Source organism: Aquarana catesbeiana, linkage group LG04 (assembly GCF_042186555.1).
Source record: "Aquarana catesbeiana isolate 2022-GZ linkage group LG04, ASM4218655v1, whole genome shotgun sequence".
NCBI classification, from domain to species: Eukaryota; Metazoa; Chordata; class Amphibia; order Anura; family Ranidae; genus Aquarana; species Aquarana catesbeiana.
The window spans coordinates 492,201,881-492,222,728 of record NC_133327.1 but is presented as its reverse complement, the minus strand read 5'-3'; the positions used below and the strand labels follow the sequence as shown (position 1 = coordinate 492,222,728).

At 41.8% G+C, this 20,848-nt stretch overlaps 1 protein-coding gene across 5 annotated transcripts in view; it reads left to right on the top strand.

The window, feature by feature from the left end:
• Nucleotides 1-15,658, top strand: part of GEMIN6 (gem nuclear organelle associated protein 6) — a 54,474-nt gene extending 38,816 nt beyond the window's left edge. For all 5 annotated transcript variants that reach the window (XM_073627680.1, XM_073627678.1, XM_073627676.1 and 2 more), the window contains exon 3: nucleotides 15,234-15,658. In XM_073627680.1, coding sequence (XP_073483781.1) covers nucleotides 15,234-15,606 — 373 coding nt within the window. In that variant the 3' untranslated portion in view covers nucleotides 15,607-15,658. The remainder of the gene's footprint in view (nucleotides 1-15,233) is intronic.
• The last annotated feature ends 5,190 nt before the right edge of the window (nucleotides 15,659-20,848 follow it).

Here is a 20,848-nt window from a genome sequence, read left to right as displayed (position 1 = left end):
CCCACTTGGAACCTGGGGCCGCATAAATTTAATTAAAATTATCCTACTCCCTAAAATACTGCATGTCCTATGGCATACTCCAGTTTACTTACCACTGAAACATTTCAAGTCTCTGGAGTCCCTTCTCAAGCCCTTTGTGTGGGGAACTAACAGACACAAACTGGCATGGCAAACCCTCAAGAACCCAACTGACCTTGGTGGCACAGCTCTCCCTGACTTTAACCTATATTACATCGCATCACAATTGTCACAGCTCTTCCACATAGATAAAACGGATAGTGAGAGATTTCTCACACTCCTATGTCCAAAATGGGCACAAACACACCAAGGACTCGATATACGCAATAGCATCGGGTTCGGGAGGGTCGGAACCAGGGGAAAATAGACAAACCATGCTATACCACTATAGGAAAATATGGGACTTAGCCGCTTCCAAACTTGAAATCCCACAATTTAATGACTACACGCTGATATGGCACAACAAGAACCTTCCCGAATTCAACAAAATTCATGACAAAAGTATACGGTCCAGGCAGGGAATATTCTACCTACATCACATACTAAAAGATGGGCACCTTAAGACTTTCAATTCACTTAAAGAAGAATTTACAATTCAAAATCGAATGTTCTTTAGATTTCTACAACTTCGCCATGCGACACAATCACAATTTTCTGACTCCGTCCCAAACCCTACACCCAATGTCATTATGGCAGTAATTAAGAACACGGATCCCCATAAACTGATTTCAGCATTTTACAACATGCTCTCAACCCCCATCTCTACTAAAATAGCATACGACCTGAAACCCAGATGGGAAAGAGAGGTGGGACCAATGGGGGATGAGGAGTGGGAGGAGGCACTGGAGTCTTGTAAGGCCCTATCCCCCAAACCAGTGATGGCGAACCTATGGCACTCATGCCACAGCTGGCACACAGAGCCCTCTCTGTGGGCACGCCAGCTATACTGGGAGACCATTATCTGTGGCTGTTACTAATTGCATTGTTGGCACTTTGAAAAAAAAAAGGTGGCTTTGTGTTGCAGTTTGGGCACTCAGGCTCAAAAAGGTTTGCCATCACTGCCCCAAACTATCGGATCGACTGTCGCAACTCTACATTCTACACAGGGCATACCTCACACCCCTTAGAGTGGCAAGATACAAACGCGCCCAATCTACCACAAGCCTGATGTGTGGAAGAGAGACAGGCACTTTCTTCCACTTGATCTGGACATGTCCCAAGATTCAAGGCTTGTGGAAACAAATCGTGACATTCCTACACGATACAATGGTACCCCTAATGATACCCCTAGCATTAGACCCAAAACAATGCCTTCTTGGCATAATACCAGATACAATTGATAAGTATACAAAAATATTTCTTCATGAGACGCTGTTTGCAGCAAGAAAAATCATAGCTAAAAAATGGATGAGACAAACGCCTCCCAAAATATCAGAATGGAAAATAGAAGTGAATAATACCCTGCCGTATAAGAAATGCATATATATCAATAGAGGCTGCCCCAACAAATACAACAAGATATGGGATCGCTGGCTCCAGGAATCTGATACATGTGTCTAATAAAACCAAATTAGCTTGAAATTAATAATTGAACACACGCCTCAATATGTAGTCTCTATGTACTAAATGTATGCTGTACTTGTAGAATATAATCACATGACGGAAAAAATGTACCAGATATCTTAATTACAGACTGTATAACACTCAATGTATCTGTTACTAAGTTTATATGTAAAAGCAAACATAACATGTATGCACCAGTTGATTAATAAAAACCTTTGTTCAACGTAAAAAAAAAAAAAAAAAGTGCCAATAAGCGTATATTTATTGGTTTTGCGCAAAAGTTATAGCGTCTACAAACTAGGGTACATTTTCTGGAATTTACGTAGCTTTTAGTTTATGACTGCCTATCTCCTTTCTTGAGGTGCTAAATGGCAGGGCAGTACAAAATCCCCCCAAATGACCCCAATTTTGGAAAGTAGACACCCTAAGGAAATTGCTAAGAGGCATGTTGAGCCCATTGAATATTTTATTTTTTTGTCCCAAGTGATTGAATAATGACAAAAAAAAAAAAATTTTTACAAAAAGTTGTCACTAAATGATATATTGCTCACACATGCCATGGTTATATGTGGAATTGCACCCCAAAATACATTTTGCTGCTTCACATGTGTGGGACTTTTTGGGAGCCTAGCCGCATACGGGGCCCCAAAAACCAATCACCACCTTCAGCATTTCTAAGGGTGTAGATTTTTGATTTCACTCCTCACTACTTATCACAGTTTTGAAGGCCATAAAATGCGAAGATGGCACAAACCCCCCCAAATGACCCCATTTTGGAAAGTAGACACCCCAAGCTATTTGATGAGAGGCATGTTGAGTACATGAAATATTTTATTATTATTATTATATTATTATTATTTTATTTTGCCACAAGTTGTGGGGAAATGACAAACTTTTTTATTTTTTTGCACAAAGTTGTCACTAAATGATATATTGCTCAAACATTCCATGGGTATATGTGGAATTAAACCCCAAAATACATTCTGCCGCTTCTCCTGAGTACGGGGATACCACATGTGTGGGAATTTTTGGGAGCGTAGCCGCGTACGGGGCCCTGAAATCCAAGCACCACCTTCAGGATTTCTAAGGGCGTAAATTTTTGATTTCTCTCCTCACTACCTATCACAGTTTCGAAGGCCATAAAATGCCAAAATGCTCACCATACCTCTCAGCAAATAGCTTGGGGTGTCTACTTTCCAAAATGGGGTCATTTGGGGGGGGGGAGTTTGTGCCATCTGGGCATTCCATGGCCTCCGAAACTGTGATAGGCAGTGAGGAGTAAAATCAAAAATTTACACCCTTAGAAAGCCTGAAGGCGGTGATTGGTTTTCGGAGTCCCGTACACGGCTAGGCTCCCAAAAAGTCTCACACATGTGGTATCCCTGTACTCAGGAGAAGCAACAGAATGTATTTTGGGGTGTGATTTCACATATTTCCATGGCATGTTTGAGCAATATATCATTTAGTGACAACTTTGTGCAAAAAAAAAATTGGTCTTTTTTCCGCAACTTGTGTCAAAATATAAAATATTCCATGGACTCAACATGCCTCTCAGAAAATAGCTTGGGGTGTCTACTTTCCAAAATGGGATCATTTGGGGGGGAGGGGGTGGGGGTTTAAACTGTCCTGGCATTTTATGCACAACATTTAGAAGCTTATGTCACACATCACCCACTCTTCTAACCACTTGAAGACAAAGCCCTTTCTGACACTTTTTGTTTACATGAAAAATTTTTTTTTTTTTTTTTGCAAGAAAATTACTTTGAACCCCTAAACATTATATATTTTTTTAAAGCAAAGGACCTACAGATTAAAATGGTGGGTGTTTAATTTTTTTTTTTTTCACACAGTATTTGCGCAGCGATTTTTCAAACGCATTTTTTTTTTGTGGAAAAAACACTTTTTTTAATTTTAATGCACTAAAACACACTATATTGCCCAAATGTTTGATATAATAAAAAAGATGATCTTAGGCCGAGTACATGGATACCAAACACAACATGCTTTAAAATTGTGCACAAACGCGCAGCGACGACAAACTACATACATTTTTAAAAGCCTTTAAATGCCTTTACAGGTTACCACTTTAGATTTACGGAGGAGGTCTACTGCTAAAATTACTGCCCTCATCCTGACCTTCGCGGTGATACCTCACATGCATGGTGCAATTGCTGTTTACATATGACGCCAGACCGATGCTTGCATTCGCCTTTGCGCGAGAGCAGGGGGGGACAGGGATGTTTTATTTATTTTGCTTTTTTATTTTATTTTTAAACTGTTCCTTTCATTTATTTTTTTTTATCATTTTTATTGTTATCTCAGGGAATGTAAATATCCCCTATGATAGCAATAGGTAGTGACAGGTATTCTTTTTTGAAAAAATTGGGGTCTATTAGACCCTAGATCTCTCCTCTGCCCTCAAAGCATCTGACCACACCAAGATCGGTGTGATAAAATGCTTTCTCAGTTTCCCAATGTATCCGGCGAAATCTAAGTCATGAAATACTCGTAGCTTCCGGTTTCTTAGGCCATAGAGATGATTGGAGCCGTTCTGGTCTCTGATCAGCTCTATGGTCAGCTGGCGGAACCACCGGCTGCATTCTCAGGTTCCCTGTTAAGACAGGAGAGCCAGAGAAAACCATGGAAGGTGGTGGTGGTGGGGGGGACATTCCCTCCCACTGCTTGTAAAAGCAGTCTAGAGGCTAATTAGCCACTAGGATTGCTTTTACATGAAAGCCGACCGCTGGCTGAAAAGAATGATACCAAGATGATACCTAAACCTGCAGGCATCATTCTGGTATAACCACTCAAAGTCCAGCAACATACCAGTACGTTGCTGGTCCTTGGGCATATATTGTAATCTTTTTTTTTCATGCAGCCTGTGGGCTGAACGAAAAAAAGAGATTGATCGTCGGGGGGTATGCCCACCATTAGAATACCTCCCTTTATCCACCCACTTCTAATGGGCATACATGCACTGTCTATATATGCCAAAGCATGGGGGCATCCGCCCCAAAAGGTAGGAGCAAATCGCTCCTCTGCCCCTGCTGCCCCCATGCTTCGGCATATATGCTCTTTTTTTAAGCTGAAGTATGTAACTGTGGTGGTGAAATCACCTCCGACAGCGCTGGAGTCAAGGCTATCGTGGGAGCAAACGCTGTTGCTGTCAAGATAAATAAATCTGCGCTGCAGCTGAATGGCGTACCTGAAAACAAAAAAACGGTTAACAAGAAAACACAGTAACCAGTAAAGTATAAAAAAATTACATACCTGAAAAGCAAACAGGATAAAACTTAACAATAAAACATTGCAGAATAGAATACAGTAAAAAAAAAGACTAGGACAATATCGATAACGATAAAACGACAACTATTTTTTTTTTATTTTTTTTTTTTTGGTTTTTTTTTTTTTTTTTTTTTTAACACTTTTTTTTTGTAACTAACTTTTGTAACTGTAACCGGTTCCAGGTTCGGGTCTCTCAAAATGCGATGGCATCTTGGGAGACCCTGTGAAAGTGTGCCTAGTCTGTGCAATGCTGTACCCTACGCTAAAACTCCACTAGTGTATGGTAGCATTCAAAACATTCACCAATGCAAAGACCAGGATTGTCAGGACAGGAGGGACAATAATAGCGGGTGTCATGCCTATATCCGCGCTTTCTGCAGACACATTTTCTTTGGGGGGCTCGTTGGGTAGGGGTACGCGGGAGGACATAAGGAAAATGCCTCTCATGCAGCCGGCTTACGGTGGAGCACCGTCTGGAAACAGAAGGGCTCCGACGATCTCTTCCTGGAATTTAAGGAAGGATCCAGTCCGTCCTGAAGCTCTGTATAGCACATGAGCGTTCAGCACTTTTTTATACCAGCGTCTGGCCTTACGGGCAACTAGGTACGGCGCCAACAACTGGTCATTGAGATCCACCCCTCCCATATTTTGGTTATATTCGTGGACACAGAGGGGTTTCTCCACAACACCAGTTGCCATAGTAATTTGGACTGTCGTATCTGCATGAAGGGAGGTAAGAACGAAAACATTCTTATTATCCCTCCACTTCATAGTGAGCAAGTTATTACACTTCAAGCAGGGTCTCTCCCCCAGCCTAAGACGGGAATCTACAAGCCGCTGGGGAAAGCCCCGGCGATTAGATCGCACGGTGCCACATGCTTCAATCTGATGATCTAAAAAGTGGCACGCTCGTGTAATAATTGTCCACATATAAGTGGTACCCCTTTCCGAGGGTGACACCAAGTCCCACACAATTTTGCCAGCGCTTCCTATGTAGTCAGGGTAGTTTGTCGGCTCTACGTGGCTATCTCTTCCCTCGTAAACCAAAAAACTACACGTATAGTCTGTGGCCCTGTCACAGAGCTTATACATCTTGACCCCGTATCTGGCACGCTTGCTGAGAAGGTACTGTTTGAATGACAAGCGGCCAGAAAACTTAATCAGGGACTCATCAACGCAGACAACTTGATGGGGAGTAAACAAGTCTGCAAAACATTGGTTGAAGTGGTTTACGAGGGGCCAAATTTTGTAGAGCCGATCGTATCCAGGGTCTCCACGAGGATGACAGAGTTCATTGTTGTTGAAGTGCATGAACCGCAAAATCTGCTCGTATCGTGCCCTGGCCATGGAAGCAGAGAACACGGGCATATGGTACATTGGGTCAGTGGACCAATATGACCGCAACGTACTCATTTTAACTATGCCCATGTTGAGGGATAGGCCCAGAAAGGTCTTAAATTCGGAGACCGTAATTTGTCTCCATTCTCTGGCAAGGGAGGACTGTGGAATAGTGGCGATGTGTTGACCAGCGTACAAATTGCTTTGGTCCACAATAGATCTATAGAGATCTTCGGTGAAAAACAGCGAATAGAAATCAAGTGACGTAAAATCAACTGTTTCCACCTGAATACCAGGTTAGCCAGTGAATGGGGGAAGTACGGGTGCTGCAGAAGTGGTGGGTTCCCAATTAGGATTGGCGAATTCTGCAGGAAGGACACTATGGGCACGACGGGCCTGTCTGTCTTCTTGGTGGCAGCGGGACACTACTTGTGCTTGCCACCTCACCAGCTTGAACTGCACTTATGGGACTCGCCACGTCACCACGTGTTACTGCAGTAATGGATGTACGACCAGGGTGTACTAGGCCGCTGGTGCTTGCCAGTTCACCAGAATAGCGGCGCTAGTACTTCTCTGCTCCATACGAGAGCCCTGCGGTTCTTGCACCTCAACAGCAGAAGAAGAAGATTGGGGTCTGGTATGCCTGACCTTGGCAGGGACCACAACTCCATCATCAGAGCTATCTGTCATGGAGCCGCTGCTGTCTACAGGTTCGAATTCTGAGCCTGAATCTGACAGATGAGTGACTTCCTCTTCACTATCTGTCATGCTCAGAAACGTGTAGGCCTCTTCACCAGTGTACCTTTGATTTGCCATTTTGGGCTCTAAAAGCTCCTAGACTGTTAGCGACTGTTAAAAACGCTACCAAAAAAACTTGGCGATCTCAGGGATCAGGCCTGACTCTGCGAACACTGCAGTTATGTGTTTAGTAAGTGACAGTGATCAATCGATACTGCACTTGGGTGGGCTGGGCTGGGTGGAGGGGCAAAACGCAGATGCTGGCAGGTATCTGGGCTGATCCCGCTAACACTGCATTTTTGGGGACCCTAAACTGCTGGGGAGGCTAGTATAGATCTGATCCGATCAGATATTGATCCGTTCAGATACTATACCACTAAGGTAGGTGTATGCTGCGTGCGTGGGTGTTAGCGGTACTGGCACTAACCTGACGCTGCCTGGGGAGACGCAGACCCTATCTGACCCTAAGTGTTGTGTTGGTGCAGACTTACTTGATGTCTTCTCTCCTCGGATGCCGGAACGAAAAGGCTTCACGAGGAGAGATGACATCACTTCCTCTGCCGCTGTTTACATTACAGAGGCAGAGGAAGCATTTCGTCAGGAGCGATCGCGAGGGGGTGCCCACGAATAGATGGCCTCCCCCTCAGCACGGATTGCTCCTGTAATGAAGCCGGCCGCCGCAGGCACCGGGGGGGGGGGGGGGTCCGACCGCAGGCAGGCAGGGGTGTACAGGTAAGCCCTTATGCCTGCCCGTGCCATTCTGCCGACGTACATCGTTGTACGGTGGTTGGTAAGTGGTTAATCTCCTCTGAATAGATTCAGTTCCTCTAATTTTTCCTCATAGCTGAGCTACTCCATGCCTCTGATCAGTTTGGTTGCCCTTCTCTGCACTTTCTCCAGTTCCCCGATTATCCTGTTTGAGAACTGGTGCCCAAAACTGAACTGCATATTCCAGATGAGGTCTTGCTAATGATTTGTACAGGGGCAAAATGATATCTCTCTCTCTCTGGAGTAAATACCTCTCTTAATACAAGAAAGGACTTTGCTCACTTTGGAAACTGCAGCTTGGCATTGCGTGCAATTATTAAGCTTATGATCTACCAAAACCCCCAGATCTTTCTCAACTATAGACTCCCCCTAGTATATATGATGCATACATATTCTTAGCCCCCAAGTGCAAAACTTTACATTTATCAACATTAAAACTCACTTGCCACTTAATTGCCCAATTAGACAGTGCATTGAGGTCGGCTTGTAAATTAGAGACATCCTGAAAGGACGTTATTCCACTGCATAGCTTAGTGTCATCTGCAATGTTTAATCCCAGACCCTATATAATTTATAAAGATATTAAAAAATAGGGGTCCCAGCACTGAACCTTGAGGTACACCACTGATAACCTTAGACCATTCAGAGTATGAATCATTAACCACTCCTCTCTGAATTCTGTATTTTAGTCAGTTTTCTATCCATTTACAAATTGATCTTTCCAAGCCTGTAGACTTTACCTTACACATGAGCTGTGTGTGGGGAACTATGTTAAACGCTTTTGCAAAATCCAAGTATACCACGTCCACAGCCACCCCTCTGTCCAAGGTTTTACTTACCTCCTCATAAAAAGAAATCAGATTTGTTTGACTTCTGTCTTTCGTGAATCCATGCTGTCTGTTGCTTAAAATATTTTTTTCCAGCACAAACTTGTCTATGGAGACTTTTATTAAACTCTCTAGAATCTTCCAGACTATAGAAGTTAAACTAACAGGTCTATAGTTACTTGGTAAAGACTTTGATCCTTTTTAAATATGGGCACCACATTGGCCCTGCACCAATCCAGTTGTACCATTCCAGTCATTAATGACTCCCTAAATATTAAAAACAATGGCCTTGAAATGACAGAGCTCAATTCTTTTAGGATCCGTGGGTGGATGCCATCTGGTCCAGGTGCTTTATCCACCTTTATTGTGTCTAAATATTTCTGGACCATATCACTTTTGAGCCATTGTGGATCATTTGGGGCTGTGTCACTACCACCCCCATTATGGACATGAGCTCCGCCATGCTCCTTTGTATACACAGAGCTGAAGAAAGTATTTTGCGATCTGTCCGTTTTTGCATCTTTGATTTCCTTTTTACATATTCTGTTATATTCTATAATTTTTAAAAGCTCTTTTTTTATCATTTATAGCCATTTTAACTTTGTCCATGAGCCACATGGGTTTTATTTTTAGCCTTTTTGCCCATGGGATTATACTTTGCAATAAGTTTACATACAGTCACTTTGAAGAATTCCCATTTCTGTTCTGTGTCCGTTGATGCCAATTTTTCTTCCCAGTCTAAGCCCTGGAGAGCAGACCTCATCCTTGGAAAATTGGCTCTCTTAAAGTTAGTGTTTTTATCTTACCCGTATGTGTTTGTTGCTTACAGATAACATTAACTTAAATCATGTTATGGTCACTGCTACCCAGATGTACTTTTATATGAATATTGGTAATAAGCGCTGCATGGTTTGAGATTACCAGGTCCAGCAGAGCTTCATTCCTAGTCGAGGCCTCAAACTGGACCATAAAATTTGTCTTGTAATAGTTTTATACATTTTTGTCCTTTTTAACTGCAGTGCCATTACTTCAGTCAATTTCTGGGTAGTTAAAATCCCCCATTATTATCACTGTCCCAGCCTTTTCTATCTGTGCAAGGAGCTGAGTCTCTACCTCCTCATTAATACTGGGAGGGCTATAACAAACTTCAATGATAACCTTTTGTAGTACGCACACCCATGTACAGTTCCACCCATAATGCTGCAGACTCATCACACTCTCCATCAACTAGGTCCTCTTTCACACTCGCTTTGAGATCACTTCTCACATAGAGACAGACTCCACCACCCCTCCGTTTTACCCTGTCTTTCTGAAAGAGAGCATAGCCAGGAATATTACTAGCCCAGTCATGAGAAGAATGAAGCCAAGATTCAGCAATACCAATTAGATCATAGTTCTCCTTGTGCACCAGACCTTCCAACTCCTGTATTTTGCTAGGCAGACTTCTGGCATTGGTGAACAAACACTTTAATTCATTGTCACATTTTGCAAACATATGTTGCATATTTTTTATTTTAGTACAAATAGTACCATTTCCAATGGTTGTTTGTAACTAGAGATGAGCCCAATAATGGAGTTGAACGTAAGTTCGACTCAAACATCGGGTGTTCGCCGAATAGCGAACAATTGGGGGTGTTCGCGACAAATTTGAAAGCCGCGAAACACCCTTGAAAAGTCTATGGGAGAAATCAAAAGTGCTAATTTGAAAGGCTTATATGCATGGTATTGTCATAAAAAGCCCTCATAAAATTGGCGTTATGGGCGCGCTCCTGCACGTGCACACAGTCCGCCGCGCATTGATGCGCACAGGCATCTGCAGACGTCCGTGTGCGCACCGAACGGGCACTAATAGTTCTCTTACACCCCGTATGAAATGGTAACGGGGTACATATGTACCCCTACCATTTCACAAAAAGTGTAAAAATTACATGACATGGCTAGGGGACAAGTCCTTTATTAAAAAATAAAAATGTCCCACGAAGTCCGTTCATCTTCTTCTCTCGCTCCGACGGACCGAAAAAGAGAAAAAAAAAAAACCTGCACGCCGCCACCAATCCGCCTCCATGGGAGGCACCCGCCGTAATGACCGTCCTCTCAGGTGACAGTTCTTTTATAACTGAGGGCGGGGCCACACGGTGACGTCACCGGGTGACCCCGCCCCGACACACGGGGACATCCCTATAACGCTTCGGGGAAGCCATATTGATGTCCTTGTGCGTCAGAGGGGGTGGGGTCACCCGGCGACGTCACCGTGTGGCCCCGCCCTCAGTTACAAAAGAACTGTAACCTGAGAGGACGGTCATTACAGCGGGTGCCTCCCATGGAGGCGGATCAGTGGCGGCGTGCAGGGTTTTTTTTTTTTTTCTTTTTCGGTCCATCGGAGCGAGAGAAGAAGATGAATGGACTTCGTGGGACATTTTTATTTTTTAATAAAGGACTTGTCCCCAAGCCGTGTCATGTCATTTTTACCATTTTCACACTTTTTTTGTGAAATGGTAGGGGTGCATTTGTACCCCGTCACCATTTCACACAGGAGGCTGTGATCTGGGGGTCCCCTTGATTCCGATAAGCCCCCCGCCTGCAGACCCCCACAACCACCGGGCAAAGGTTGTGGGGATAAGGCTCTTGTCCCCATCAACGTGGGGACACGGTGCTTTGGAGGGCTACCCCAAAGCACCCTCCCCATGTTGAGAGCATGTGGCCTGGTACGGTTCAGAGGGGGGGTGCTCTCTCGTCCCCTCTTTTCCTGCGGCCTGCCAGGTTGCGTGCTCGGATAAGTGTCTGGTATGGATTTTTGTGGGGACCCCCATGACATTTTTTTAAGTTTTGGTGCGGGGTTCCCCTTAATATTCATACCAGACCCAAAGGGCCTGGTAATGGACTGTGGGGGAATCCCATGCCATTTTTTTTTAACGACTTTTATGTGTATTGCCTGGACCGACAATTCATTATAGCCGCAAGTACTTTTAAATTACTTTTTTCCTTTAGAAATGTCATTTTGTGCAGGGACTGTTGTAAACACGGGAAATATGCGCCACTTTACAGGCATGCTATAGACACCCCCCAGGTACGAAATTTAAAGTGGATGTAAACCTGAAATTTTTTTTTTTTTTTTTTTTTTAATATCGTACTGTAGAGTATAAGATTTCCTATCATTTGAGCCCAGTCTTGCCACACAGAGTTAATCCATCTCTGAGCAATCCTCTTTTATTGTTCAGTGAGAAAAACTTTGTCAAATACTCCCCCTTGCTGTGAGTGACAGGTAATTTACATCTCGTGCACTTGCCTAAGACACAGGCATTATTTTTTAATTCCCTCCCACTCCTTTCTTCAGCAGCTCTGCAAGGATTGGCTGTTCCATACCTCAGCATGATTTGGCATGCTGAAGTCATGTGGTTACTTTCCTGTCTTTTCACTGGATGTTAGAGAGCATAGCAGAAGTTCAGCAATAGTTCAGTATTAAAAATACAGAGGAGAAAATGCATATTGACAAGGGGAGTGTAGTGGTGGGCGGGGAGTCTACTGACATCACGACTCCACTCACCGAGCTCCAGACAACAGACCCACCCACAGAATATGCAGTTTTTCGGGTCTCATAACAGACAGAGGGGAGACATTTGACAGGTAAAGATATATGCAGGAGGCATGTATATCCTTATAGATAACCCCTATGGCAGTAGTTTAGAAAGGATGACATTGGGTTTACATCCACTTTAAAGGAATATTTCACTTTTATTGTTTTACTTTAAGCATTATTAAAATCACTGCTCCCGAAAAAACGGCCGTTTTTAAAACTTTTTTTTTGCATTGACACATGTCCCCTGGGGCAGGACCCAGGTCCCCAAACACTTTTTATGACAACTTGCATATAAGCCTTTAAAATTAGCACTTTTGATTTCTCCCATAGACTTTTAAAGGGTGTTCCGCGGCTTTCGAATTTGCCGCGAACACCCCAAATTGTTCGCTGTTCGGTGAACTGGCGAACAGCCGATGTTCGAGTCGAACTCGAAGCTCATCCCTAATCCTGACTTACCCCTCCACCCTCCCCATTAACCCTACTAGCCACCTGCTCAGTGAGCAGAGGACCCCTTTCAAGGTTGTCAGTTCTGCCCAGTGTTGCAATTTGCTCTTCCAGATCCCTAATGCGAGCTTCCACAAGGGCAACCTGCTCACATCGATCTGTTGCAGCGGTATCCATTCTGGAGCTGTTGCTCCATTGTTGTATACATGTGGCACACTGTGCACTGCACAAAACCTTACATTTTGCTAACCCTCATTTTTCCCAGTTACAATAATATTACTAACAGGAAATTTCAGATGTTACTTACAGGTTTGAAGACTCCTTTTATAATCGCCTGATTTAAACTCTGGTTGTTAATTCACCACTTAGGTCCGAGTTCCAGAAAGCAAAAAGGTGGTAAGCTCAAGGATGAGCAGGCTCAGAAATTAGTTCTGCAGAAAGTTATATAGGACCTCAAGCACCTGTGACCAATTAACCACTCCCCTTAATTAGCAGTTTGAAGGAAGGAAGGGAAAAAAAAAGGCTGTTTAAAAAGTGGCAGAAAAGGTGTTAAAAAAAGCTGCAAGGAAAAACCCCAAAAAGAACCTAAAAATGCAAACACAGCAATCACCAGCAGCAATTCCACTCTATTTTTTTGATAATTTGTGTTAAAATTTAAGTTGGCCACCTTTCGTGGCTAATTGAGATCGATTCCCCCATCACCACTAAACAGTTGGATAGAGGAATGTTAGCTGCCGGTTATTGTATTTATCCGCATCAGCCACGGCTGAATACTTGAACAGTGCTGTTCAGCTGGAATAAAAATCAACTTTTATTCCAGTGGGGAGGTACTAATAGGGCCACCCACTGCTTGAATTGCAGCCAGTTCAGTAGGAATCGGCCAAACTTTTAGCAGTGTATAGCCAGCTTTGGAATGAAATACAAATCATTAGGACATGGTCTGCTTTTTTTTTTTACAATATGTATGAAACTAAATGCCCTTGCACACTGACAAGTGAGCAAATAGAACTTACAGCTTATCTAAACTCAAAAACAAATTAATATGTAATGTTAATTTGTTTTCAGGTTTTCCCTTCCTTTTATTTTGACCTGCCATTCCTGTCAGTAATACTCCCTGTCCAGGGGTGACAACTCTCGCCCCCCCCCATACAGTATCTATGGTGGGGCAGCGTTGTCACCCTAGGCTGCTCTCCTGGTTTGGACTACAAACGTCTCCTCCTCTTCTCATCTCTATTACTTAGAAGGAAGGGGTTGTGTAGTTGACAGAAGATAGTTTGGAAAGCTGATGACATTGATGTTTCGGTTCAGAACACATTTCTGACAAGATCATGAGAAATTTTTCTGTACTTGTATAAAGTGCATGAAAACAGAAATGTAATGTAGCCACCACATCTAAGGACTGCAAGCAGGGCCGTCTTTAAGGCACGGCAAAAGGGGCAGCTGCCCTGGGCCCTGTCATTGTTGTGGGGCCCAAAGCAGCTGCCTCATACTTGCCAACTATCCCAGTTTAAATTCCCTTGAGGTTTTAGTCCCATGCTGTGTCCTGATATCTCAGTGTGAAGTTCTGTTACTAATGCCGCCTAGCTCTCCCCTAATGTTGTGTACAGATGACTCACCTGCAAGCCCTGTATTTACATGTAAATGCCGGCATTCATATGTTAAATAGCCGCGGACTGGCAGCATTCATACGTAAATAGAGGCAGCATTCAAATGTATATCATGCCCTCCTGAGGTCATATCCATCATCACCTATACTGAATGCTGCCCACTGGGGAGATAAAGGGCCATGCTTGAAAGTCCTGCCTACAACTGTGGTCATTAAGCCTACCATCAGCCCGTTCTGGTAACAAATTAGTAGGGGGGGGGGGTAGTGTGGGGTGTTGTGCAGAGAAGGAATTAGTTTAGGGTGCACAGGTGAGCAATAAGGGGATATATAGAGGTAAGGAAGGTGGGTGCAAAGGTGAGCAGAGGAGGCAGGTAGAGTTAAAGGGGAGGGGGGAGGTTTGGGGTGCAGAGGTATACTGACAGGGTGGATAAAGATGTAGGGCAGCCCATTCATTTCAATGGGCTGCTCTATGTGCTACAAATGCGGAAGAAAGTCCCAAACCCTTTTCCAAAATCACACGGTGCCAAGGCACATGTCAGCAGATGCGTGAGGGTGCCATTAGCAATTAATGGCACTGCTGTGTACCTGCTAAAGGGCAGCTCGTTTCTTAGGTGTCAGGAAAGCGATTTTGCATGCGTTCCCGACACACACAAATGTCTCAGTTACAGTGGTCAGTGTAAATCTTCGTGTAAATCCTTTCTTACATTGGTGGTTACTGTGAATGCTTCTATTACATTAGTGATCAGTGTAAACCCCTATTACATTGGTGGCCAGTGTTGAAATTCCTCTTTATATGGGTAGTCGGTAAAAAAAAAAAATCAGCATTGCCATTGGTCACACCCTCCCCTCAGAATCCTAGTTATCCACTTATTCTTGCCACACACAAATACACAACTTTGGATCATTTTCATCAAATAAATAAGAGGGTAACTGGGTGAAAACCACTTTAGGTATTTCCTATGCAGAAATTTTGAAAATTCAAAAGTATTTGTACATTTTAAAGCTTTAGAGTGTCTGTCTTTTAACATCTATTAACAGCTGCTTTCTTTTAAACTTTTTTTTTTTTTAGTGTTGTCCTGGCTAATTTTGAAGAAGCCCAGAAAACACTGGTTCGGGTGGTAATGGGGCATGCCATACAAAACGTAGAGGCAATCAATGAAGCAGATGACATCATTAAAAAGAGACTTTCAAATATGTTCAGCCTTTACGAAACCAGTTTACACTCCAGTGAAGATTTGGAGACCAGAAAACAGAGCTTGAAAAGTTGGCTGGAGCAAAACAATATTCCTGTTACTGTACAAGGAGACTCACTGAGCACATTGCGTGTGGCCGGAGTATTAAGCATTGACCCTCCCTATGGACCAGACAACTGCAGTAGCACTAATGAAATTATATTGTCTCGCATACAAGGACTGTTGCAAGGCTATCTGACAAGCCAGTGAGAGACTCGCACACTTTTCTGTTCATTTAAATAAAAAGAATGAAACAAAGTGATCCATATGTGTTTTAGATAATTTTTATTTTTTTTTAGGACACTTACCACAAAGTAATATCTAAACAATTTATAACATAGCAATAGGGTAACCACTGACAGTGGCAATAGCAAGAAATGCTTCTTCTTTTGAACATCACTTGTGATAACTATACCATTCCAACCTTCGGGGCAGTGATAATGAGTGATTTTTGTCATGGCTAGCTAGATTTTCTTCACTTAAACCATGCCACTAATTCAAATTGCAGGTAAAAACACACAGAAAATCAAGTATTTAAAATGATTATATCTTGTTTCCATGACCATTTACCTACGTGCTCCATGCAGGGCCATGTTTTTCTAGCACAGGTGTTGCATACGTCCCTTTGCAGGCATAGATGTGTATTGGGACACATGGCTGCACAGCTGTGAAGAAGTCTTTCCGTTAAAAAAAAAAAAAAGTGAAGGTTAAATCTCTTTTCCTCCAGATGTAAAGAGTGCCCCCTTGTCCACTGTAATAACCTGAAAGTGAATAACTCTTCACCAAGAACACTATATGGACCACTTATTGTATGTATTTATACATGTTGATCATACACCCCCCCCCCCCTTAATTGCCTCTCAAGAGAGAATAAATTTAATTCAGCTATTTTTTCCCCTCATAGCGGAGATCCTCCATGCCTCTTTTTGTTTGGTTGCTCTTCTTTACACTTTGTCCAGTTTCCCTTATTTCCTGTTTGTAAACTGGTGCCCAAAACTGAACTGCATATTCTAGATGAGGTCTTACTAATGATTTATACAGGGGCAAAATTTTGCCCCTCTCTCTGGAGTCTATAGCTCTTAATACAAAAATATTTTGCTAGCTTTAGAGACTGCAGCTTGGCATGGCATGCTATTATTAAAGTGGTTGTAAAGGCACATGGTTAGGTAAAAATAAACATCTGTGTGCAGCCCCATCTCAATCTAGCGATGTCCATGAGAGCCTTGCCACTCTAGGGACTCGCACTCCTGATTGGCTTTTGGCAGCGGCGGGAGCCATTGTCTCCTGCTGTTGTCAATCACAACCAGTGAGCCAATCAGGAGACGGAGGGGCAGGGCGGGGCTGAGCCACAGCCCCATGGGTGAATGGACACAGAGCCATGGCTTGGGAGCATGCCTGCTTGGGTGCCCCAGAGCAAGTTCCCTGGCGTGGGAACCAAGAAGAGGAGGATCTGGACTGCTCTGTGCAAACCACAGAGCAGGTAAGTATAACATGTTTGTTATTTAAAAAAAAAAAAAGAAAAAAGGCTTTAATATCTCTTTAAGTCTATGATCTACCAGAACATCCAGATCCTTCTCCACCATAGGCTTTCCCAGCTATACTCCTTCCAGTAAATATGATGCATGCATATTTTAGCCCCCAAATGCATAACTTTACATTTATCAACATTAAACCTGATTTGCTACATAGTTTCCCAATTAAACAGTGCATTGAGATCAGCTTGTAAATTGCAGACATCCTGTAAGGACATTATTCTACTGCATAGCTTCGTGTCATCTGCAAACACTGAAATGGTACTTTATCCCAGACCCTATATTAGTGATGGTGAACCTTGGCATCCCAGATGTTTTGGAACTACATTTCCCATGATGCTCAACTACACTGCAGAGTGCCAGAGCATCATGGGAAATGTAGTTCCAAAACATCTGGGGTGCCAAGGTTTACCATCACTGCCCTATATCATTTATAAATGTTGAAAATGAGGGCTCCAACACTGAACTTTGGGGTACACCACTAATAACCTTAGACGTTTCAGAGTATGAATCATTACTACTGTCTAAATACAGTATTTTATTCCAGTTTTTTATCCATTTACAAACTAAAGCCGCACACTTTAATTTACACATTAGCCACGAGTGGGGAACAAATGTGTTAAACGCTTGGCAAAATCCAAGTTTACTATATTCACAGCCACTCTTTTAGTCTTAAGTTTTTGCTTAATTCTCCATAAAAATAAATCCAATTTTGTTTGGCATTTTTTGAATCCATGCTGACCTGACATTTTATTTCCTAGCAAAAACTCTTCTATATGCTTTTATTTAACTTCTATAGTCAGGAAGATACTGGAGAGTTTAACTAACCAGACTGCAGTTACTTGGTAAAGACTTTGATCTTTTTAAATATAAGCATCACATTGGCCTTACTCCAATCCAGTGGTACCATGCCAGTCATTAAAGAGTCTCTAAAAATTAGAAAAAAATGGCTTAGATATAATAGAGCTCAGCTCTTTGAGGACCCTTGGATATAAGCTGTCTGGTCCTGGTGTTTTATTCACATTTATTTTGTCTAAATGTTTCTGGACTATAAAAAGGTTTAGGCATTGTAAATTATTAAGGACCCAAGCTTCCCTATTTTCTTTTGTATACATAAGGGCACAGTATTTTTCACTTTCCATAAATTATTTTTCACTTGAAATGTGCCTCTGAACTTGCTAAATAAAAATAAAAAAAATTAAAAAAAAAGCTGACTGGTCAACAACCTATTACAGCCTCCAAATTCCTCTTCTAGGAGTGTCTAATTATGCTCTGTGCTGGATCGACTCAATCAGTCTGCCCATACATGGATTGAATCTCGGTCGGTCCCTGCTGAACCGAGATTTGAACCATTTATGGCCGGCTTTAATTCCAAACTCTAAATCATTTATAAATAGGTTAAAAGTAAGGGTCCCACTGAACCTCTAGGGTACACCACCAATACCTTAGACCATTCTGAATATGAATAATTACTACTCTCTGAATACAATCTTTTAACTGGTTTTCTACTCCTTTACAAACTAAATTTTCTAAGCCTATAAATTTTAACTTGCACATTACCCGTGTCTGAGAAATTTATGTCAAAAGCTTTTGCAAAATCCAAGTATAATCCTAAACAGTGCTATCTGCAAAATTAAATAACCCTAGTGCTAATCAATAATCATGACAGCTGCACTCACAATATTGCACATAACAATATCTGCCATAAAAAGAAAAGAAAAAAATGTTGTGCCATATTAAATTATGTTCAGATCCTCATATAAATAAAATGATAAACAATACTTCATAAAGTGCAGAAGTGCTAAAAACAGATTTTAAATACAATCAGATATATAAAAGAAAAAAAATCTAATTAATATCCGTAAAGATGAAATTCATATGCTGTCGAGCAAAAACTGAAAGGTGCAGAATCCAAAAAGAAGAAAATTATTAAAAGTCCCAAAGTAATGCTCAACACGTGCACATTCTTATTCCTTAGTGATGCATGTGATCACCAATTAGTGTTCCACTTCAAGATGAGAAGAATGAGCCTCTTCCTAGATAATGAGACCTTTTTAAAGGTCTAATCTCGCTTTAGTGAGGTCACCCCTCGTATGGAGTATATTTTTTCAAAGAGGCCCATAGACTATTATTGGTTTGGAAACAATCTCCAGTCTCTCCACCAAATATTACTTACACAGGATGGTATGGAGCAGCATCAATCGCCATGATTCTTCCAGCACGGAGCGTACTAAGCCGGAAGGTATGCCAAGTCCAGATAGTCCAAGTATACTATATCCACAGCCAATTCTTAGTTTTTGCTTACTTCTTCATAAAAAGAAAGCTGGTTTGTTTGACATTTTTGATCTTTTGTGAATCCATTCTGACTATTGCTTAGATTTTTTTATTGGAGTAAAAACACTTCTATGTCGTCTTTTGTTAAACTCTTTAAATTCTATAGTCAGGAAGATACTAAACTAACTGGTCTGTGATTACTTGGTAAAGACTTTTTTTTTTTAATATAGGCACCACATCTGCCTTTCGCCAATCTAGTGGTTCCAAGCCAGTGATCAAAGCGTCTAAGTATACTTACCTTACCTTTGGGTTCAGCCCCCAGTGCCTAAACGAGTATGATTTCATCCTCCCAGAGATCCCAATGAAACTCCCTGTCCTCATTTTAGGCTACAAGTCAGTTAGCTCCTGAGCTGTGGATAAGACAAGAGTGGAAATGGTTTGAGCCTTTTAGCAAAAGACAATGGGCAGGGATGACACCACTTACTACTTCTTAAAATGCTGTGTTTGCCCACAATCACAAATTAAGAGCAAAAGTACATTCCTGACAAATCAATAGGCATTTTTATGTACCTTTTTAAAGGAGTACAACATGGGCAAATTTACATGCATTGCACTGAATGTGGTTTATTTTATATTATTACATGATGTAATGCTTTAAGTAGACATTGTTTTTCTACTGCAAGATCTGCTTTAATATTGTAATTTTTTGTATGCTTTGTTTGAGAGGGGGAAGGATGAATTATTAAGGCGCTGAGAGTCTTCACCTAAAAAATGTATTATTAAAATTAAATATAATAATTTTTTATCATATAAATAAAAAGCAATAGTCTTTGCGATAGTGTTTTTTTATTTTATGGATTTTGTTTTATTATTCATTATGGTGTATTCGGAAAATAGGCGATATATAAATTATGCTGCAGATAGTATGGAGGAGTGTTTTTTCCTTAATTGATCCACAATTGTTATATAAATGTGCTCCACCCTGATCAGACTTCGGAATGCGCAGTCTGATGACATCACACTGGCGCATGCACGGTGTGTATACCGATATGCATGATATCTACCCTATGTCAGTATGTTTGCTTACAGTAAACTGTGGAGGTTTGAAATCATGTTACGCTATGTGCGGCGTGGTTTTTTCCTTCTGATTTCATAGTACTCAATTGATGACACATGGGGATTGATATTCACCAAATCGCTGTGAAGCAAGAGTCCTGAAGCAAGTGCTGTGTGGTTCCTGTATGCTACTTGTGTGGGTTGAAAGTACTTGATGACCTCCATTAATAAGAGGTAAGACCACATAGTAAGGATTTTGGCTATCTGGTGGTGGCGAAGGATTTTTCACGCGGTGTGCCTACACTAGTTTTAAGAAGATGCATTCCCTTGGAGTGTGATGTATAATGCACAAAATTTGATGAGATTTGATGTATTTATTTCTTAATCTAATATAATTTGTAATGATTATACCATGGATTTTTATTGTTTGTGGTTTTCAAAGGGTTGTTTTTTTTTTTTTTTTTTGCACTTAAAAAAGGGACAGCGCTTATGGTCGGTGTCCAATCACTTTTAGCTGCAACTATGAAATAAAAAAAAGTTTAAAAACACATTAATTTGTATACATTGTAAGCTGTGCAAAATTACCACTG